This window comes from Rutidosis leptorrhynchoides, chromosome 8 (genome assembly GCF_046630445.1).
Source record: "Rutidosis leptorrhynchoides isolate AG116_Rl617_1_P2 chromosome 8, CSIRO_AGI_Rlap_v1, whole genome shotgun sequence".
NCBI lineage: Eukaryota > Viridiplantae > Streptophyta > Magnoliopsida > Asterales > Asteraceae > Rutidosis > Rutidosis leptorrhynchoides.
Window position 1 is genome coordinate 19,383,248 of NC_092340.1, and position 22,919 is coordinate 19,406,166.

At 33.7% G+C, this 22,919-nt stretch overlaps 3 protein-coding genes across 4 annotated transcripts; 2 read left to right on the top strand and 1 right to left on the bottom strand.

The window, feature by feature from the left end:
• Nucleotides 1–2,313, bottom strand: LOC139861927 (arogenate dehydrogenase 1, chloroplastic-like). Its single transcript, XM_071850450.1, has 7 exons — nucleotides 2,042–2,313; nucleotides 1,730–1,898; nucleotides 1,013–1,168; nucleotides 791–873; nucleotides 614–683; nucleotides 383–457; nucleotides 1–278 (listed from the first exon to the last, which is right to left on the bottom strand). Exons 1-7 carry the CDS (start codon nucleotides 2,191–2,193, stop codon nucleotides 198–200), a joined length of 786 nt encoding a protein of 261 aa, XP_071706551.1. The 5' UTR covers nucleotides 2,194–2,313; the 3' UTR covers nucleotides 1–197.
• A 3,455-nt stretch (nucleotides 2,314–5,768) lies between these two features.
• Nucleotides 5,769–6,558, top strand: LOC139862042 (protein EARLY RESPONSIVE TO DEHYDRATION 15-like). Its single transcript, XM_071850586.1, has 2 exons — nucleotides 5,769–6,129; nucleotides 6,219–6,558. Exons 1-2 carry the CDS (start codon nucleotides 5,850–5,852, stop codon nucleotides 6,371–6,373), a joined length of 435 nt encoding a protein of 144 aa, XP_071706687.1. The 5' UTR covers nucleotides 5,769–5,849; the 3' UTR covers nucleotides 6,374–6,558.
• A 751-nt stretch (nucleotides 6,559–7,309) lies between these two features.
• On the top strand, nucleotides 7,310–10,018 carry LOC139861601 (staphylococcal-like nuclease CAN2). Of its 2 annotated transcripts, XM_071850039.1 has the most exons (9): nucleotides 7,310–7,569; nucleotides 7,723–7,778; nucleotides 7,892–8,006; nucleotides 8,317–8,442; nucleotides 8,544–8,731; nucleotides 8,810–8,866; nucleotides 9,036–9,195; nucleotides 9,541–9,609; nucleotides 9,688–10,017. In XM_071850039.1, the coding sequence occupies exons 1-9, from the start codon at nucleotides 7,387–7,389 to the stop codon at nucleotides 9,784–9,786; spliced, it is 1,053 nt and encodes a 350-aa protein (XP_071706140.1). In that variant the 5' UTR covers nucleotides 7,310–7,386; the 3' UTR covers nucleotides 9,787–10,017. The 2 variants fall into 2 exon arrangements, with proteins under 2 accessions (XP_071706140.1, XP_071706141.1); XM_071850040.1 differs by lacking the exon at nucleotides 8,317–8,442 and having other exon boundaries at nucleotides 9,688–10,018.
• The last annotated feature ends 12,901 nt before the right edge of the window (nucleotides 10,019–22,919 follow it).

Sequence of the window (22,919 nt, forward strand, 5' to 3'; positions counted from 1 at the left end):
AAAAATGAAGATAGTGTTCTCTTTTTCAGTAATTTATGAACAAAGTTTAACTTTATAACCATGGTACTAAAGTAAAGGGAACAAATTTTGATTGAATCACTATTTCATACTCGGATACAATTACTAATTGTTCACTATTGGTACTAAATAAATAGCATCATACTATTTTGCATATATGTTTTCACTATAGTTTACTCTCACTTGTGTCCATCTTCCTTAATCATCCTTGCTTCTAGTGACCCCTTCACTCTCTCAAGTGCACCTTCTAAATTCTTCAGCTACACCAGTCCAGTCCAGTAATGTACAATATTAGTCAAGTGTATAGATCCAATTACTAGCTAATAACACAAGATATGCACATGAAGTAGTAGCGTTTCATTACCGTTTGTTTGGCAAACCTATTGTGTATGAAAAGCCCACTATAGAGATCAAAACTATCATTCACCGTGCTCTCTTTCTGCATATTGTTATCTCGTGTTAAAACAAATGATCTACTGATGCCAAAAAATCGCCGTTAAAAAAAAAAAAAAAAAACAAAATTATACACAACTTTTATTTATACTCTGTATACAGCGCATTGAAACTTGAAAGTATTGAGTAAGTTTAAGCATACCAGTTGAACCAGCTTCTCAAATCCCTTTGTGTCTATTGGTGTGTTTGAAATCTGCATTTCCGATAAGATCCTGTACAGGTTTTCTAAGAACATGTTTATATAGTTCAAACTAGAGGTGGCAATTTGGACCAATTTACTTATAAATGGGTCAATTTGGGAGTGTGAGAACTTATGTACCTGCCTATGGTGTGAGTAACAAATTGACTCCCAGCAGCTAGTCTGTCATGCACTTCACAACTCATTTCAAGCATTTTGCATCCCTGTAATTACTTATTTTAGTATTGATTCTTGTTGAATGGCGTTAAGTTAGTGTCTGTATTAGCGCAAATAAGACCTACTGATGTATGTTTTTTGCAGAAACAAAGTGCAAATTCCGAATTTCTTATCTTAATGTCTTACCTCAGATTCGAAAATGCTAAGAAAAGATGAGCATAAAGCTTCATCTCTCACTCGCACTTTTTCGTACATAAAGTTCAGATCTTTCCACCCATTTTTCCCACTTTCTGGCCCGAACATTGGATGAGTGCACACCAAATCCGAGTCCTCTGGTACTTCCTTAATTTCATAAGTAATTACATACATATCATTAGTCATATGGTAAACAAGTAGAAGATAATACATTAAAACTACACTTATTGTACCCATTACCAATTACCAATGCTATATATAGGAAGATTACATTGTTTACCACTTTCCATTATAGAAAGTAAGTGTCCCATACATTCTATATGTAGAAAATTTCATTTGTTTAATTGTTAATAATTATAATTAATAATACCATTAATTACAATATATGCCTTGTAAGGTACACCCAATGGGTCATACTTAGAAAAGATTTACCATTAGTTGAGTACTATTCTTTGTAAGGAGATGTATTTAATTTAGAATATTAAAAATCAATGATGGATATATTCTTGATAAAGAAGAAAATTACAAAATTGAGCTTTCAAATTTTCAGAATAATCATCAAATCAAAAGACAAACGCATGTTTTGATTCAACACTTAAGAAACAAATTAAAGCATGCATGTGTTTTAAATCAAGACTTTTTTTTTTTTACTCATCAAAAGAGGATACGGAGAAAAAAAAAAAAAAAAAAAATTAGAAATACATGTACCTGAAGGAGGAGTTGTTTAGGGTGTTCTTTAACAGAGAGTACATCAGCAAATAGTGTTGGTTTTTTAAGGCAATGAAATGGTATAGACTTAACCACCTCTGTTACAGACATAATTGATGTGCATATCATTATCACATCATGCTCTAATCCCATAAATTCTTCCATATCTCTTCACATATTCATACACATATTAATACTTTAAAACGTACGTACATACAGATAATAAGAAAAATGCATTGATGTAGAGTGCATTGTGCAGTTAGTTAGTTAGTTGAGTGTTGTATATAATATAACTAGCAATTAGCATAATACCTATAGAAATGGATACCATCATGGCCAGAATGGTCTGATCTTGATGTTGCACTAATAAGATGACCTTGTTTGATCATTGTCTTAGCCAAAAACTGGGCAAAAGGACCAAACCCAATAATTCCTATCTTTAATGACCTTGTTAAAGTACCCATCTCCTGGGTTTTTTAAACTTTGAACTTAGCTAATGTGTGTGCATATGAAGCTGCAATATGATATATATACATAAATATACATATATTTACATATACCATATATATGTGTCAGTGTGTATATAAGCCATTTAATGGATGACTGTAAACAAGGAATTGAACGGTTTTCATTTATGGGATGTTTGACTTGCACGTGGAAGTTTCGATACAGCCCGATGGATGTATTTAACAAATAACAACCTTAGTTGTTTAATCATAAATGTGTAAATAAATGTAGTGGTTATCAAGTATTGGTTGTTGACCGTTACGGATTGATGCTGACGTGTGCGACGTGGGTGCTTTTTACGTATTCGGCCTTGTTGGAGTCTATCAAAAACACGTAAGTATGGTACTAAAATGTGGCAGCGTTTTCGATTTTTATTCGTTAATGCACGTCTTTGCAGTTTGTAGCTTTTCGATTGTAAATAGGGTTGCATACGTTCATGTCAAAAACAAAATGGATAACAATAATGAGCTAAAAATTTAGGCTTTGATTCAAGAACCAGACACGTGTTAATTGTTAATACAAACTAAAAGTTAACTGCCGATAATTCATGGTTTATCAAACAAATGAAAAGGCAACAGCCACTAATAATTTTTTTTTTTTTTTTTAAAATATCAATATTCATGTAAATTAAAGTCATCTTTAAACTATTTTATATTGTTCGTTTATATGTGCAAATTCAGACCGTGAACATTAATTGATAATAGAATAATAATAACAAAAAAAAAAAAAAAAACACTTGTAGCTTTTTAACAGTTACTACAATATTTTGAACTAATTGTACGTTATTTTGCCGAGTTATCAAGCTTTAAGTCACTAAAAGTCATTCAAAAGGGGTATAGTACAAATGTTTGAGATAATAAGGTAATTGTGATGAAGGTGCATGAGTTATCGATAAAACCATCTTGGGAGAACAATGTTGATGCAATTTGAATGAATCAATACCTATGAAAGTGGCTTTTCAAAAAAAAAAAAAAAAAAATAGCTATGAAAGTCTTGTTCAAAAAGAAAACAAAAATCGTGAGAGTGAAAAAAAAAATGTTCTATAAACATAAATAAGGTACATAAATATTATTATGTTCTAGTTATTAACAAATTAACAAATACGGAGTAAAAGTTATAAATTATAAAATCCATGGTAAATATAGGTATTCATTCATTCAAATTGCAATAAACATTGTTCTTCCAAGATGTCAACAGTTGTACCTTTATCATAATTACAGTAGCGAAGCTTGAAGATAACTCTTGAAGGAGCAAATATATTTTGTGTAAAATTTTGTTTTACGTTGTTTGATTATGTGTAATATTTACGAATAACAATATTGAAAAACATTAGATCATATATCGATAGATAGTTTGAAAATTAATAGTCATCTAAAATTTAAAATATTATTAGAAGCAGATACTTATGTTATACAAATATGTATAAAGTATAAACTATTACAGTATCAATTTGCAAGTATTCTTAAAAAGGTTCACTTGTATGTTAACCATACTACTTTACTATTTAAAAGTTCACCTTAGTAATAGTGAAGTAATAATAAAATTACAGTATCAATTTGCAAGTATTCTTAAAAAGGTTCACTTGTATGTTAACCATACTACTTTACTATTTAAAAGTTCACCTTAGTAATAGTGAAGTAATAATAAAAAAGAATCGCACAGTTTTGAACCTCCGCAATCAAGGCTTATATTTTCCAACAATCACCTAATCCACTAAACCAAACTACTACGTTGTTAATATATTCTAAAAGTTTAGCTATAAGTGAGACTTTTGGGAGAGCTGTCCCCTGCTCTTTAAAAGCTTCACCACTGCATAATTACTAGGAGTGTTCATATTATCCGTATCCGAATCCGCAATTCGAAAAATCCGAAAATCCGATCCGAAAATATCCGAAAAATCAGATATCCGGATTTTCGGATATCCGAAAATCGGATATCCAATTTTTCGGATTCGGGTTTCGGATAGGACTTTTCAAAAATTTCGGATATTCGGATATCCGAATATCCGAAATACGTAGTATATTTTAATAATTAATAATATTCATAATTTTATAATTATAATTTTAATTTATAATGGGAAATGGGACAATTAATGCCAAAAGAGATGGTCCTGTACCAAAACAAAAACCCCAGATCTAAAAAAAATTCTTCTCTCTGCTTGCGATTTCATCTTCAATCTTCATTGCATCTTCATAACTTCATCTCATTTTCAGTCTCCATTTTGATTTCTTTCACCACGGTAACAATATTTACTTATTAATTTCAAGGTCTAACTTCCCCAATATGTTAATTTTGTAGTTTGAAAACAAACAAATATGGAGGCTGACGACTCATAACGTAGGGTGACACAACAAAAATTAAAGATTGGTTAAAAAGCTTTTGTAATCATCGCCATCAGAAACAAAAAGATGGATATTGTAAGGGCGTAAGCCTTACATGTAACAAAACTCAAGTACTTTTAGATTCATGTAGTTGGTTTATTGTTATGAAAAGGTTGCACTAATTTTAATTTATTTACTCACTCTCTGTATTGTAGAAAAAGTGGTGCTTAACATAAAATAATTGAAGATCGAATTAGAAGTGAAAGCTCATCTGTATTTTATAATTTTTCTCTACGATTCGGATATTCGGACCAAAATCACTATCCGAATTTTCGAATATCCGGTTTTGAACACCCCTAATAATTACCATATTATCTCAACAGTTGTACCTTTTAAATGACTTTCATTGACTTCAAACTTGATAACTCGACAAGTGTTTTTATAGTATTCTATTATTATATGATACGGTGTATTATTATATATTATGTTATATTATATCTGTAAAATATCTAATCACATCCTAATGTATATGAAATAACTGCCACCGAAGCATTGCCTAAGTGGTTTTCAAGCTTTAGTAGAGGCACCTGCGATTAGTTGCCAAGCAATCTGGGCTCAATTCCGATAAAGGCGATGTTTTCTTTAGGATTTTTCCGCGATTAGTTGCAAGCAACCCAAAACCCGCGATTAGTTGTCAAGCAACCAGAGTCAATCCTCGAGGTTTCCTACCTAGCGTGTGTGGATCGCATATGAGAATTTTCAATGCGAAAATTTGTCGTTAAAAAAATAATAGAAATAACTATTTCTATATGTAATATTTATTTTGCACGGGGTTGAGGATTCTTTAAACTTTAATTCTACTTATTTATATTACTGTAATATTATAATTTATATTTATAATTTATATTTATATATTTATTTATTTATATTTATAATTAATATTAATATTATACTCCGTATTAATTAAAAATAATAATAATAATAATGTTAAATATACTCCGTATCACGAACAAACAAGAAAGAAACAAACAGCTAAAAGGATAAGAACGATGACGTGTCTAAAGTTTTGGATAATGGTTTTCCGTACTTGTAAACTTCCATTATTACCCTTTTATTTCTGATACATCAAACCCAAAATGAGTGCCATTTCTCGTAATATCTTGAAACTTTATGTCTCATAAACAAAGCTCTGGTAAATATATACACCATCACTATCCGTGTATATCTATCACTCACGCTCCCACTCTTTCTCAAAAGATATTTTCTCAAAGGTGCAGATATCAAAAATAACAATGCCAATGGATGTAATGCCGCGTCACAATGGATTACCATCGTCATCACTGAATCCAAACGCTCCGATGTTCGTACCGGCGGCGTACCGCAACGTCGAAGATTTCTCCGATCAGTGGTGGTCACTCGTTCACTCATCTCCTTGGTTCCGTGACTACTGGATTCGTGAATGTTTCTCCGATTCACAGTTCGACCTAAATCGTTCTGATAATTACGATCCGTTAGTTTTTGATGAAGATTTTGATTCGATCTCTTTCGACGGTAAAATTAACGGAAACGAAGGTAATTAGGATGAAATTAAGAACAATCTGATTATTAATTGAATAGTTAATTAGTCTATTTATTTTTAAATACTTTAATTTGTTTTGTAGATGAAGAGAAGGAAGGTAAGAAGGATATGATTCTGTCGAAATTGACGACGAGCTGGCGGAAGGCACGTGCCGTTGAGTCGGTTAGGATGTATGAGAAAGCACCGAAGATTGTGAATGTGAAACTGAATCCGAGGCCGATTCATCAGCCTCGTTAGGGTTTAAGTTACAAGCAGATGGATTTGAGAGGACTGAAGGTCTGATTTAGGGTTTTCAATTTTTTTTTTTTTTCTGTTCGTGTCTTTGTTTTAGAAATGATTTTCAGGTTACATGTACAGTGAGAATAATTTGTAACTTGATTGTAATGATCAATAATTTATATAAAAATAATTTAGTTGATCTAGCTTGCTTTTGTTCTCATTTTTAGTAGTTGGAACCAGTATCTATATAAAACCGGTTTTGTGGGACATTGTATCTTATCCATATTTTTGTCATCTAGGCCTTTTTGTTATTTTGGGCCTTCCCGATTTGACTTGATTTTTATAAGACTGTTTCGGGTAGATCCTACATCATTTCTTTTGGGCTCAAAGCCCAACGCAATTATTGGATCGAACTAGCTATTTCGTGAAGGATTAATTTTAAAGAGCACATAGAAAAAGGGATGCCCATATGTTCATAAACAAATTTGAATGGGATTTGACAGTTAGACACAATAAGTGTATGCATGTGTGTCGACATGAATAGCACCATCGACGCTTAAACGTCGGTATCCATGTGGGGTCCAGATACAGACCTTGCCATTTTTTTTGGATTCACATTCAAGTTTCAAGGCAGTTATGTCTTTTTATCTTAAAAGTGTGGCGAAGGCGTGTTATAACAACATTTCAAAAGCTACGTTACATGGTGCCGTGTTTAGTTGATGACTGACTTCAGTTTAACCATTAAATAAATTAATTATTATTTAATTTAATTTCAATTAAATTAATTTAAATTAAATTGATAATAATTAATAAAAAACAATAAAAAGGTTGACTTAGTTACCCCACCTTCCAGTCTAGCATTCTTTTAACAAATCATAAACCTACACGTGTCTTATTCTTTCCTTCATAAACTATCTTCCTTCATTTCTTGCAATTTTTGCCTTTTGTCAATCATATACCAAGCTAGCTAATTTACATAATTCTATATCAAAAAATTTTGAAGGGCTGAAATTTGTTGATTACAACAAGTTATGGGAAATGCACTGAGGTTTTTGTATGGTGAGTGCTGCTCAAAGCCAACCACCACCGGCGATGGTGCTGGTGGTAGTTGGGTGCAGCAGCAGCAAACACACGGCCACCATGGCGTTTCGATGTCTACTGGCGGTGTCTCGATGCTCATTCAAGATGTACATAATTTCGAAAGGACCTCCCAGGTACTATAAAGTTTCATACTCAAGAAATTCAGCTTTAAATTGTCACAATTCACTTCTTTTTAACATAATTCTCATGTGGCTTTGTTATTTTTTTCAGACCCATGTATCAAAATCTTGTCTTTAAGCAAACCCAATTCTGAATTTTAATTGTAGGTTCCTGAAGGTTTGAGTAAGCATGTGGTTTCATCCAAGAAAGCTCAGGCCAACTGGTAATTTATCTTCCGATCAAAACTATAGTTGTTGACTATGGAAGGGTATAATTGTAATTCTGCATTGTTCTTTGGTTGGTTTGTAACATTACATACAATTTGTTGAATTGAAGGTATAGCAAACTTTCTGAGGCATTGGCACAATTAAAACCACCACCAAGATCACCTGAAGAGATCTCCACATTCGTCGTTAACACCTTGAAGAGACACAAAAAGGCCGATGTCGAGGTAATTTTTAACTCTGTTTTTATAGTTGAGGCAAAAATTTGTGTAATACATCTTTGGTTGTAGTTTATTGTTGACAAAAAAAGCTAGAAAGTTGACCGGATGAGAAAAGGGGTTGAATGCTTTTGAAATCACCCATGAAAAAATTTGATCGGATCATTGTTTTCATAAAAGCTTATGCAGACATATTTAAGATATTAACTATGTATATAGTATATGTTCTGCTTTTTGCAACCTATTGATAATACAAATGTATTTGAGCAAACAACAAGATCTTATAATCACATACTACTTTTTTATAATCTTTGCGTAGGGTCTGTTATCGTTTTATGGTCTCCCTATATCTCAATCCAATGTTGCTCAATCCACTCTTGAAGTCAATACGAGTCAACCTCCGCCTGTGCCACATGGACTCAAATACGAACTCAACACGCTTCCAGTAAAGAAGTTTTAAACTTTTAACTTCAATTCTCAATCTATTAATACAAGTTTTTTTTTTATACATAAACTTGATGAAAAATGTACTGGTTAAACAAAAAGGTGGATGAAAAGGCTGTAGCAGATGGAGATACAGTAACTGTTTATGTTAGTACGTTAAATCCTCGCGAGGCCGCATGTGTTCCGAATGACGTACAAGCTGCAGCAGCAGAGCGGGCCAAAGCACGGGCCCACAAGAACTACACTAAGGCAGATGCACTTCACAAGCAAATTATAGATGCAGGATATCGGTATTTTGACAATTTCATTGACTCTTTTAAAAATTATTATACTTGTTACTTGTACAGTGACAAATATCAATAATGCAGGATGCTAAATATACAAAATGAGGAAATTCTAGCCCGAAAGTATCGTATTAGACTAAGGTAACATATATGGTATATTGGTATAGATACAAAAGGCAGTTAATGTAGTGTTGTGTATGTCTACTGTCTAGTATCAGTAATATTATTTTTATTTAATTTCTGTTTTTTCTCAAAAAAAATTAAATAAATAAGTAAATCAGTAATAATACTTTTGTATAATATGGAATAGGGGAATTGATGCACCCGAAAGCGCAATGCCTTACGGTAAAGAGGCAAAGGAGGAGTTGAGTAAGATGGTTGCGGGTTTTTCTTTAAGAGTTTTGATCTTTGATGAAGATCGTTATGGTCGTTGTGTTGGTGATATTTACTGCAATGGCGTCTTCGTCCAGGTAAATATTAAAAATTTATTTATATGTGACAAAATGGGCAGGTCGGTTAATAGGTTTGAAACTTCAGATAACAGTTTTGTATGGGATGAGTTAGGTTTGGTTAACCCAAAACACCAGATGTCCAAAATTATCACATTTGTTATCTATGATCTGTGTGTCCAATATTATTTAAATTTAAACATCTTTGTTAGAGACTCGACCCGTTTGACCTGTTTCAGTAAAATAGACGTTAGTCAACTTTCAACCCATTTGAACCGTTCCTTTTAAGACAAATTTTTGTAACCTGTTAGGCATAAACATAGCTTGTGAATGTGACATGTGAACTTTTTAATTTATTTGAAACAGGAACGGATGCTGAAGAAAGGACTTGTATGGCATTATGGTGCTTATGACAAACGACCCGAATTAGAAAAGGTAATATTCGCCTATCTCTTTTTCAACCAAACCTTGAATGAATCTTCTAAAAACGTTTAAAATTGTTTGTATTAACAGTGGGAGCAAGATGCAAGAGCTAAGAGAGTCGGATTGTGGGCTTCGGCCCATCCTGAAAAACCATGGGAATGGAGAAAAAATCGACGTGAAAACAGATAGTTTATTGTAACGACAAAACAGTACGTACGAGTAATTAGTTGCTTTTGGGCAACATGTTTTAGGTGTACCAAGTCAGCAGGGGATTAATGTTATTCATACAGTTATAAATATTCATGAGAAGTGTAACCATTATTAATTTGTAACATTACAGTTTATTGAACTAAATGTCCAGAACAAACTCTATTTCTATGTGTACTACAAACATTACAAGTTCATACTACATTGCAAAAAATGAATTTAGCGGTGTTGAATTAACTTTAACCGTGCAAAATTAAAAAAACACAAATTTTACATTTTTACCACCTTCATTTAGCTTTTCAAACAGTTTAAAGCCCAATTATAACATCATATTGGGTGCATTTGTATAGTAATATACAATTTATAATCGTATTGGTAAGATAAATTTTTTGTGTGTACCTGAGTTTCCGACCCGTTTTGCGAGCCAACTAATCTAAGGGCAACTATCCGCTTTGTGAGCAGGGAATCATCGCGGGTGAACTTTCGTGGCCACCATGGTAAGATCAACTTGGTAACCTCATGGGTACTTTGTTGCTAATCAGAATGCAACATATTAAAGGTAACGTTTTTTAATTCTTGTTTCTTATTTTCATTTTAGATCAGCAACATGATAAGCAAGTATCTTTTCCATGAACTCAATATGTTACTTCCTCCGTTTCAAAAATGATTGTCGGTTTGACCTTTTTATGAATTTAATAGATACGAGCGGGTTGTCTTTTTACCCTTAATTTAATTAAATATTATATTATATTAAGAATTGCTTAAATTATTAATTATTAAGTACTTGCCTAATTGTATCCTTCAATAATAGATAGAATCATAGAATATAATTGGATCTTTAAGAGATTTTTATTGTTGTTATTAGTAATGAACAATTATTTTGGGACAAATAAAAATAATAAGGTAGATAATTATTTTAGAACGGAGAAACGTATTAGTACATGCAATATGTTGAGTCCTATGCAGGATAGTTTAGTAATCAATTCAGATCCATTAACTTTTGATTTCTTTCTCATTTTTTGAATCTGATTGAAACAATTGAGAAATTGATTGGCGGCAATGTCCTAATCAAACCAGCCGAAGGTCGATAATTTCGCTCAAGACTCGAGGCATAAGACTAAGGCATATAAAGGCTCTTATTCCTTTGCAAAATAGAAAGAATTGAATAAAAACAAAGTTTAAAATGACTAATTATAAGTTTGATCTCTTCCTCTCGAAAATCGCTCCTAATCCCTTACTTTCACCAATTACATTGATCTTTCCTTTAAAAATAGAATCAAATACTCATTTTAAATATTTTTTACGCGTCCAGGATTATGTTCATATTAGCTTGAAGTCTAGTATAAGACCTTGAAGTCTAGTATAAGACTCAATCTAGAAAACATCCACTGTAGCATTTTGAGTCTGAAAAATCATTGTAGTCTGTGTCGTTGTAGACTACATATCCCCAAGTATGAAATCTTTCAACACGGGGCCAAATTTCCAAAAGTTAGACATTGTTTTTCCAACACACTCTAAAAGTCTAAAGTCTAAACTTTAAAAATAGCTCACAGTTTTTCTCTTTTGATTATAAATAGATGTGAGTAAACAAATAAAGAAAAAAATTGTTTAAACAAGGTTGAAAGGTTTAAAATAGAAAATTAACATGAGTTGCTATTACAATTTCTCTTAATCCATTAAAGAATATATATCCAAGTCAAACATAAATTAACACAAATACAACAAAGCAATCAATGATGTATATCCACGTCAAAGATCAATGGATGGGTGAGAGTTACCAAAAAGTCAACAATAGTCAAATTATCATTTTAGGTAATTTGACTTATGGGATCAGAAGCTGCACTTCATCATTTCCTCAATTGGAAGCATACAAAACTGCACAAGATCAACGGCTACAAGCACCAAGACAAAACAGCATTTTCCTTATTTGTAGAGGTGGTTCCAAAAAGTTTAATGGAGCCTAACCTCAAACTAGAATTAGCTGTTATATCTCTAAGTGTATATAAACACACTTCAACTTGTAAAAACAATACAATAGTATCAATTCAAGTTCATAATATACAAACTGATCAATACATTCATAGATCTTTAATTCTTAACATGGTATCAGAGCTGAAGGAATCGATCCATTGATCAAGATTCTCGTTTATGGCTCAATCATCTACCGAAAATAAAGCTACCATGTCCAAAATTGACGGTAGCTCAAACCAAGCTGCCATGTCAAGATTGGACGGCAGCCAGTTACCATCCTCAACCCAATTAACCCATATCAGCCAAATTAATGACCTAATGGGTCAATTGGCTAATCTCTTGAAAAGCAATATTCAGTTTTTGAAAGAATTAGATCGAAAATTAGGGCTATCATCGAGTGTACCATCAACCAGTCATGAAATTGCTACAGAATTAGCAAGTGACGGCAAAGGGACCTCACATCACTTAACCCAGATGAACCGAAACGGTGAAGCAGCGACGGAGCCTTATTTGGTTCCACAATGCTTTAAATTGAAAAAGGATCCAGATTGGTGGACAAAACCGGGCAAAGCAGCGACGGTAGCGGCGGCAAACGAGCCAACCACCACCATCTCTGATCACAGCTTCGGTGGAGTCGTCACCACACCCGAAACCACTGGTATTAAATTCAAACCTTTTGTTACTCTATTTAAAAATTGTGAAGAAATTAAATCTAGGGTTCATACCTTTAGAAACCCAGATAATTTTAGAAACCCAGAAGAACTGACCTTGAATCGTGATTTTAGAAACCCAGATGAACTGGCCTTGAATCGTGATTTTAGAAACCCAGATAAGAGTTTGAACCGTAAGCTTAGAGATAAGAAAACTTTTGGGGATAATGAATCTTGAATAGAGATAAGGAAGCGTGTTCATAGGGACAAGGTAAAGCAATCTGGGGAAAAGGTTTTTCATACGGGTCCCAATGCTAACACTATACCCACCGAAAATAAGAAAATAAATAAAAAAAGGTATTATATGGGTATGGTACATGGGGTAAGTACTGGGCCAAATTTAATGGGTAAGGGGCATGAGTTAAATAAGCCCATGATGGTGGACTCTAAAAAAATGGGCTGTCTAAATAATAATGACTTGTTTAAATATGGGCTTGGTATGTTCAATCAAAAGAGTGGACCAAGTAAGCCCACTGAGTCCATTGGGCTTGAGAAACCAATTCGGATTAAATGCTTTGGACCTAAAAATAAAAAGGTTACTAAATCCGTTTCAACTATTCCGTGTCAAAACACGTACTCCGTCTTATCCGAAATGCAAGATTCTTTACCCAAAGTAAACGTTGTTTCAAATATTTCAAAATCCACATCATGGATTCTTGATTGTGGAGCAACAGACACTATGACTTTTGATAAAAATGACATTCTTTTTAAAACTAAACCTAGGAAAAATAAAGTACAAACGGCTAATGGTGGGATTGCTGAAGTTAAAAGTGGTGGAACTATTGAAATTTCACCTACAATTAAACTACCCAATTGTCTATATATTCCAACTTTATCCCATAAGTTGTTATCGGTAAGTCATGTTACCAAAGAATTAAACTGTAAAGTCCTGATTTACCCGACTTTCTACATCTTGCAAGACATTCGGACAGGACAATTAATTGGGTGTGGCACTGAGAAAGGGGGGTTGTACTATGTCGATGAGGTTTCTCAGCAAGGTACCGTGTCTCTGGCTCACGGAACATCTACGAGGGAAGCCTGGTTATGGCATAGGAGATTGGGTCACCCATCAGCCGGATATTTACATGCTTTATTTCCTAGTTTATTTTCATCTAATGTTAAATTAAATTGTGAGACTTGCATTTTGGCTAAGAGCCATCGTAGTACCTTTAAACCTAGTGATTCTAGAAAAGATGTTCCATTTGCTTTAATTCATTCCGACGTGTGGGGTCCAGCCCCAGTTATTGGGGGGAAAAATTACCGATATTTTGTCCTATTTATTGATGACCATACCCGGATGACTTGGATTTATTTTTTAACCCACAAATCCGAAGTGTTTGAAAAATTCTCTCAATTTTATAAAATGATAAAAACTCAATTTAATAAAAACATACAAGTTTTAAGATCCGATAATGGGGGGAATTTGTTAATACCTCAATGAAACTGTTTTGCGAAAACAATGGGATTATTCATCAAACCTCTTGTGCTCATACGCCCGAACAAAATGGAGTAGCCGAACGAAAAAATCGGCTACTCTTAGAAATGACAAGAGCTCTATTAATTGAATCTAAGGTTCCGAAAAGTTTTTGGCCCGAAGCTCTTGCTTCCACAACTTACCTTATTAACCGTTTACCTACTAAAGTTTTGGGCACAAAAACTCCTAAAGATACTCTTTCCCAGTTTTATAATCTGCCTAACACACTTAGTCTCGAACCTCGAATATTTGGGTGCTCGGTCTTTATTCACATCTCAAAAAATGAACGCAACAAACTTGATCCTTGTGCTGAAAAATGTGTTATGGTTGGTTATGGGATAAATCAAGAAAGATACCGGTGTTATAGCCCTAGAAGACGTCATGTCTTTACTACCATGAATTGCAACTTTATTGAAACCGAATACTTCTATAACAATACCCAACTCACGAGTGAGGGGGAGAAAGAAGATAATGACACTCTAAGTTGGGTACAATGGACACCTCAACCTGACAATATCCAAGTATTATCACCAAATCCTAGTCCTGATCCCGGATCACCTAAATCACCAAGCCCTGATCCCGAAGCACCAAACCCTGATCCCGAATCACCTGAATCACCAAGTCCTAATCCCGAAGCACCAAACCCTGGTCCCGAATCATCGAATATTGAACCAGATGAAATCTCCTCCAATAATGAACAAGGAGAACAAAATAATTCAACTTCCGCTGAAACCACACAAAGATATGTTCTACCACAAAGAGCCAACAGAGGAGTACCACCAAAGAGATACTCTCCAGAAAAAGAAGCTCAAAGATCAAGGTACCCTATGGCTAATATTGCACAAGGAAACATATCCAGCAAAGCTCGAAAATTTAACTCTGCCTTATACTCTGAAGAAATCCCAACAAGTGTTGATCAAGCCATGAAATCTGGAAAATGGAAGAAGGCCATGGAAGAAGAGATGGAAGCACTCAGGAGAAGTGACACATGGGAAAAATGTGTCATTCCTCAAGGAAAAAAACCAGTTGGTAATCGATGGGTGTTTACAATAAAATACAAACCAGATGGTACCATTGAAAGATACAAAGCCCAGCTAGTTGCCAAGGGATATACTCAAAAATATGGATTAGATTATTCCGAGACTTTCTCACCAGTTGCGAAGATTGATACCATCAGGGTTCTTTTCTCAGTTGCTGCAAATGAAGATTGGCCACTTCACCAATTTGATGTGAAGAATGCCTTTCTACATGGTGAACTAAAAGAAGAAGTCTATATGGAAGCTCCTCCAGGATTCTCCTAAAACTTCAAAAATGGGAAAGCTTGTCGACTTAAGAAATCTTTATATGGGTTGAAACAATCCCCACGGGCTTGGTTTGGGAGATTTACTTTATTTATGAAAAAAATACGATTTCAAACAAAGTAACTCGGATCATACTCTCTTCTTTAAACGAAAAGGAAATTTGATTACATGTTTAATCATCTATGTTGATGATATGATAATAACAGGAAACGATAAAGAGGAAATTTCTAACTTAAAAGTAAACTTATTTAAAGAATTTGAAATGAAAGACTTGGGCAGACTTAAATATTTTTTGGGGATTGAGGTGTTACGATCCCAACAGGGAATATTTATCTGTCAAAAGAAGTATGTTCTTGATTTTCTTGCAGAAACAGGTATGATTGATTGTAAACCAGCTGATACTCCGATGATTCCAAACCAAGAGCTATATATGGAAGATGAAGCTGATCTTGCTAATAAAGGGCAATACCAAAGGATGGTGGGAAAACTCATCTATCTTGCTCATACTCGACCTGATATATCACATGCAGTTGGAGTTGTGAGTCAATTCATGCATCAACCACAAGTTCACCATATGGAAGCTGTAATGAGAATCATAAGATATTTGAAGAAAACAGTGGATCATGGAGTTGTTTTCAAAAGAAATGGGCTTCTAAGAACTCAAATATATACAGATGCAAGTTGGGCTGGAGAAAAAGGGGATAGAAGATCTACATCCGGATTCTTTACAATAGTCGGAAGTAATTTAGTTGCATGGAAAAGCAAGAAACAAAAGGTTATTTCTCTATCAAGTGCAGAATCAGAGTTTAGAGGGATAGCCAAAGGCGTTGTAGAAGCATTGTGGACCCGAAAACTTCTAACAGAGATCGGATTTTCACCAGAAGATAGCATTCAGATATTATGTGATAACGAAGCAGCCATTGCCATATCAGAAAATCCAGTTCAACGTGACCGAACCAAACATGTGGAAGTTGATCGACATTTTATTCGACAAAAATTAGATGATGAAATCATTTCCCTTCCATCAATCAGATCCGAAGATCAACTAGCTGACATCCTCACCAAATCAGTCAACGGAAGACTCTTCAGCTAAGTTCTTGGCAAGTTGAATATTGGAAACCCCACTGTTCAACTTGAGGGGGAGTGTCAGAATGAGTCACCAAAAAGTCAACAATAGTCAAATTACCATTTTTAGTAATTTGACTTATGGGATCAGAAGCTGCACTTCATCATTTCCTCAATTGGAAGCATACAAAACTGCACAAGATCAACGGCTACAAGCACCAAGACAAAACAGCATTTTCCTTATTTGTAGAGGTGGTTCCAAAAAGTTTAATGGAGCCTAACCTCAAACTAGAATTAGCTGTTATATCTCTAAGTGTATATAAACACACTTCAACTTGTAAAAACAATACAATAGTATCAATTCAAGTTCATAATATACAAACAGATCAATACATTCATAGATCTTTAATTCTTAATAGTATTCTCCCCATCAAAGATCAATGGATTCTCGTGTAACAGCGGAGACAGTAGGGGGGGTTTGTGGGTGCTAAGCCACCCCCAATGGCCCAACAACATTAGATTTTTATTAGTGCAGGCCCTAACTTCCGTTGATCCATCCGGTATGGTTACACCCAACAACGAGAAACTCGTGTGCTGAGTCGTGCGATAGTCGCATATCTCCATTCATGTTTTATAACTTTCCATATTCGTGGTCTCGAGTTGATTGTTGGAGACTGTTTGAGAAATATGGTGTATTTACCTCGGAAGAAATTGCCGAGCGGACAACGCTTTGGTTTTGTAAGGTTTGAAGGCATTCGTGACACCGGTTGCTTCGTTAAGGTCTTGAACAACATTTAAGTAAACAGAATATGGGTACGTGTGTTTAAAGCAATGGATAGAAAAATGGGTGTTGTCAACAATGATGCATCATGCAGGTAATGCGAAATTCGTTAGTAAATATGACATTGTGGCTGACAAAGAGGACTTTTTGGATGCGATCGTGAATCCTAGTTCTAAGACTTCAAGGTGGGAAGGGAGATCGTTTGTGGATAGTGTTAAAGTTAGTAATCAGAACAACACTTCGGAGTCTCATTTTGCGGTTAGTAATCACATCGAGATAAAGGTTGGTGGTAAATGTTTCACGTTCAATCTACCCAATTCGGTGAATAACCACTATCTCGTATTTAGCTACAACCAGGATAGATTATCTTGGACCTTGGTAGAAGTGAATAACAAATTGGGTGATTGTATGAAAAATAATGTGGAGCTTCAGTCTAAGTTTAATGGTCCATCAGTCCAGTGCTCTAGATCGCTTGGTTTTGACGGGAATGAGAAAATTTGCAATGATGTGAGTAGCAAGTAGATACATGATATCCTGAAATATTTTTTCTAGCAAAGGATTCTGGTGACGGGATGGCCCCAAATGTGATGGTAGAGGAATCCAAAATGTCTCATGGTTCTCTTCCAAGTGAACTTTCGTGTTCCATTGTAAAAGATTCATTGCCCGAGGATAATGAATGAGATTTTAAAAACTGCATGTGTGATGCTTTATCTGATGTTTTTATTTGAATGTTGATGATGAGAAACACAGTCCTACTATTGGGCCATGTGGGCTGCATTTAAATTCTAAAGATACTCCATTAGTGGAGCATGCTACTAATATTAAAAATAGAAAAAATTACGCCGTTGGTACCTGTGGTTTATATACATTATCATGATAACACCTAAACTTTTATTTTTGCGTAGTTAGTACCTATACTTTGTTCAACTTGCATGGTTGGTACACGTGCCTAACTGAGGTCAAATTTTAATGGTTACCCCTCATATGTGCCACACATGTGAGGGTATATTCGTCCATTTGTTATTAGGTTTATTATGGTTTTCAAAAACTTGCATTGTATTCTTCTTTATATCATTAGTTTGAAATTCCGTTCTTCGGTGAACGAATATACAAGCAATTAATTCAATAGTTTTCACAAACCCATCTCATATGTAGTAATTATATCATACAAGCCCCTGCAATCATTAAATAAGATAAATTAAAAATCTACTTTGAGGGTTTTATTGCTTCATAAAATTTAGAAACATCAAACGTTGCCCGTTTAGTGCACTCTTCATCCAGATCATGATAAAATACGTATTATGAATCATGATGATAAAATTAAACCTTGTATCGAGTCATTATAAACAATACCGCTGGTACAAATTGATTGCTATCGGCGTGTTCTTCGGCTATGTTTCTCTTCGATTCTCGCTTATACTAATATCGATACAAATTCTATGGTTCAGCAACGTAATTAACGATGATGGGAACGAAACATCAGTGACGTCAATGAAATCTCGCCGGAAAGTAGAATCGGAGTCGCAGGGTACCGGATTAGGTTTAGAGCTATAGTGTGAAGAAGATTATAAATCGAAAAGGATAACCGATTTATTCTGTCGGAGTTGATTAAGTTGGATATCAGTTCATGAAAACGAATTGTTTATGAGATGAAATCAAAAAGAAAGGAAAGAATTATGATATGAAATAATCTGATGGGATAAAAGAGGATGGTTCACCTGTATAATTATTACATTGTGGAATAAAATTAGTAAACGGACGAATATACCCTCACATGTGTGGCAAATGTGAGGGGTTAACCATTAAAATTTGACCTCAATTAGCCAGAGGTACCAACCATGCAAGTTGAACAAAGCATAGGTACCAACTACACAAAAATAAATGTTTAGGTGTTATCATGATAATGTATACAAACCACAGGTACCAACGGCGTAATTTTTTCTAATGATAATGATAAAAATAACAAAAATGTTAATAATAATAAAAGGTATTAGATTCTTAGTAATAATATTAAATTATAATAATACTGATAATTCTTAATAGTAATGATAATAATATCTAATAATAAAAATGATATAAAAGATATAACAAATTACATGTATTCTATTTTCATATTATAACCTTAATGATACTTATAATACTATTAATAATTATTGTAAGTATAACGACTTATATTTATATCCATTTTCATAATAATAATAATTCTTAATATCAATACTTAATAATAATAATTCTTAATTCAATTGATTAAATTTTATTATTTTCAATTATTATATTTATTTACATTTATATATGTATACACCTGTACATATTTATTTATAAATAATTGTTCGTGAATCGTCGGGATTAGTCAAAGGTTAAATAAATCCATGAAAACAAAATTCAAAATTTTTTGAGACTTATCTAACAGACTTTGCTTATCATGTCGAAAACATATAAAGATTAAGTTTGAATTTGGTCGGAAATTCCCGGGTCGTCACAATAACCGTTCCAACAATAACAACAACCGCAACAACAACAATCCCAACAATAATAACCAGAGGCAGAAACCATGCCAGAGGTGTGAAGGATACCATCTGACTGGGCTTTGTACGACATCGTGTACTAAGTGTAATAGAAAGGGTCATGGTACGACGAAGTGTGAAGTTTACGGACCAATGGCTAACAAGAATAAAGGAACAAATAATGTCGGAACAAATAATACCGCCATTATTTGTTATGGATGTGGGAAGCCGGGTCATATCAGAAACGAATGCCCAAATCAGAGGAATACTAATGGACAGGGTTATGGAAGAGTTTTCAATATCGATTCAGGAAAACAGAACCGATGGATCTGCATGTTGTGGCCCAAGTTGTTAAGTCCAAAAGATAATGCAATTTTGATGGTCCATTAATAACTAAATTTGTTAGGCCTTAAAGAGTTTAAGCCCATAAAATCATTCGATGGCCTTTAAAAAAAATCCAGTCCCCCTTATGACTCCCGGTTCCATCTTTTCCCCAATTCCTTCGATCCCCAAATCAGATCAACGCGTAACCCTAGCTCCAATCAATTCGCAGAAAGAGAAAAAAATATACACCATCATCGTAAAATCCATCAACAATCATCATCTTCATTAACAGAGCCATCGAGGAACAATCCTTCATGAACAGCAGATCTTCGATTCGTCATCATGCTTGTTCGAGATCATCTCCAGTATTCGTCTCCATCGTCAATCATCATTCTTCATCAATCGTTCAAGTAATTGGTCCATTAACGAATCAAATAGGTAATTAGTTCATTTATATTTTTCTTATTTCTTCATTCATTAATATGTTTTGTACTTTTAATTGAATCGGACACGAGTGGTAATAAATTGTTTTCACGAAGGTTTGATGATAAACGGTTTTAGTTAAAGACTTGTTTGTGATTTCGATTTTTAATTGTAGTAATTGTGATTATTAAAGAACGAACAGTTGTATGTGTTATTTGATTGAATAGCCATCAAAAGGCAATCATATGTGTTTGGTTAAGTAGGTCTTGATAGGGGTATTCATGGTGGTTTAGAACTGGCTATTTAGTAGCAGAAGTTGCACATCATATAATTTGGTGATTTAATAGAAATCTTAAATGAAAGAGTGGCAGCTGCAAGTATTTAGCTTTAGGTATCGAATAGTAGAAACAAAAGTGGTTGGTCGGGTTCTTGGGTGCAAACCAAACTGAACACAATCGCAGTAGAAGTTTTCATAAAAATGGGTGATGATTGAGTGGTGTTTTGAAGGTGATGGCAGGCGTTTTGAGTATCATGGTACCTCTCAACATCTGTTAGGTATCAGGTAATAAATTTTCAAAATTTTGACCTTAATTGTCATTGCAACATGACCTTGTAATGATCTCTCTTGTAGAGAGCCTTTGGATTATGAATGAAAGTATCATATTAGGTATTTATATCAATTCATTTTATGAAATCTTATATATCTATTAAGCATACTTTCACTCTTTCATGTATATATATATATATATATATATATATATATATTTTATTATGTGCTTTAATCAAAGGTTTGCTGTGGGTCTTACCAGAGTTGCAGTAGCAGCATTTGAAGACAATGGTGTTGGTGTTTCAAGTGAATTTCTGGGTCTGGGTTGAAGACTGATACCGAAACAGAAAACTGAAGCAGTAGCACATGATGCAGGTAGGATAGTGGTGTTTGGTTTGTTTGTGCAGGTGAAACAGAAATAAACTTGCTGTGACACCAGTCACTTATGGTGGTGGTTGATAAACTGGAAAGGAGTTGATCGAGTTTGGTCTATTGTCTAAACCATGAAACTGGTAATGTTGTTATTAAGTATCCGGATATGGTGTAGTTGTATATGTATAAGCAGGTGATTGATGGCCTCGGTGACGTTAAGCCAAGGTTGTGGATGGCTAACAAGTACTCAAAGATATCAAATGAGATTGTGGTGCTGGGTTCGTGAAAAGAAACAGCAAAAATAGAAATGATAGAAGCATTTTACAAATGGTTTTCATGGTGGTGGTGCTCATGGTGGAGTGGTTATTTTTTATATCTAGTAGGTAATGTAATATGTATATACATAGAGATGATGATGTTTTGGGTTGTTAGTCATACAAGCAATAGTAGTGACCATAAAGGAATTAATCATTCTAACAGTTGGTGATTATGTAGTGGTTTAATCAAATCAAGAAGAAGATTTAAAGTGAAGGAAGATGTTGATGTCTAACAAATTCGTACGAATGATCTTGATATGTATCAATTTTAGACAAGAAAATAAAACGATATAAAAAGCTTGATGGGGACGTCAACAGTATTCGATCTGTATTAGTTGAATCCTATAATATTAAAGAATGAATATATTAATAATTAATAATACTAATAATAATAGTAATATTAATAATAATTTTATAAATAATGATAATGATAAAAATAACAACAATGTTAATAATAATAAAAGGTATTAGATTCCTAGTAATAATATTAAATTATAATAATACTGATAATTCTTAATAGTAATGATAATAATATCTAATAATACAAATGATATAAAAGATATAACAAATTACATGTATTCTATTTTCATATTATAACCTTAATGATACTTATAATACTATTAATAATTATTGTGAGTATAACGACTTATATTTATATCTATTTTCATAATAATAATAATTCTTAATATCAATACTTAATAATAATAATTCTTAATTCAATTAATTAAATTTTATTATTTTCAATTATTATATTTATTTACATTTATATATGTATACACCTGTACATATTTATTTATAAATAATTGTTCGTGAATCGTCGGGATAAGTCAAAGGTTAAATGAATCCATGAAAACAAAATTCAAAATTTTTTTAGACTTATCTAACAGACTTTGCTTATCATGTCAGAAACATATAAAGATTAAGTTTGAATTTGGTCGAAAATTCCCGGGTCGTCACAATAACCGTTCCAACAATAACAACAACCGCAACAACAACAATCCCAAAAATAACAACCAGAGGTAGAAACCATGCCAGAGGTGTGAAGGATACCATCCGACTGGACTTTGTAAGACATCGTGTACTAAGTGTAATAGAAAGGGTCATGGTACGACGAAGTGTGAAGTTTACGGACCAATGGCTAACAAGAATAAAGGAACAAATAATGTCGGAACAAATAATACCGCCATTATTTGTTATGGATGTGGGAAGCCGGGTCATATCAGAAACGAATGCCCAAATCAGAGGAATACTAATGGACAGGGTCGCGGAAGAGTTTTCGATATTAATACGGCAGAAGCGCAAGAAGACCCGGAGCTTGTTACGGGT

Bases quoted from the DNA above. Each gene is read 5' to 3' on its own strand.
- LOC139861927 (XM_071850450.1), bottom strand. From the start codon at position 2,193: ATGGGTACTTTAACAAGGTCATTAAAGATAGGAATTATTGGGTTTGGT. The intron at 1,899-2,041 runs GTATTATGCTAA...GAATATGTGAAG, and splicing joins GATGGTATCCATTTCTATAG to AGATATGGAAGAATTTATGG. The intron at 1,169-1,729 runs GTACATGTATTT...TATGAAATTAAG, and splicing joins CTAAACAACTCCTCCTTCAG to GAAGTACCAGAGGACTCGGA.
- LOC139861601 (XM_071850039.1), top strand. From the start codon at position 7,387: ATGGGAAATGCACTGAGGTTTTTGTATGGTGAGTGCTGCTCAAAGCCA. The intron at 8,732-8,809 runs GTATTTTGACAA...TCAATAATGCAG, and splicing joins ATTATAGATGCAGGATATCG to GATGCTAAATATACAAAATG. The intron at 9,610-9,687 runs GTAATATTCGCC...TTGTATTAACAG, and splicing joins AACGACCCGAATTAGAAAAG to TGGGAGCAAGATGCAAGAGC.
- LOC139862042 (XM_071850586.1), top strand. From the start codon at position 5,850: ATGCCAATGGATGTAATGCCGCGTCACAATGGATTACCATCGTCATCA. The intron at 6,130-6,218 runs GTAATTAGGATG...TTTGTTTTGTAG, and splicing joins TAAAATTAACGGAAACGAAG to ATGAAGAGAAGGAAGGTAAG.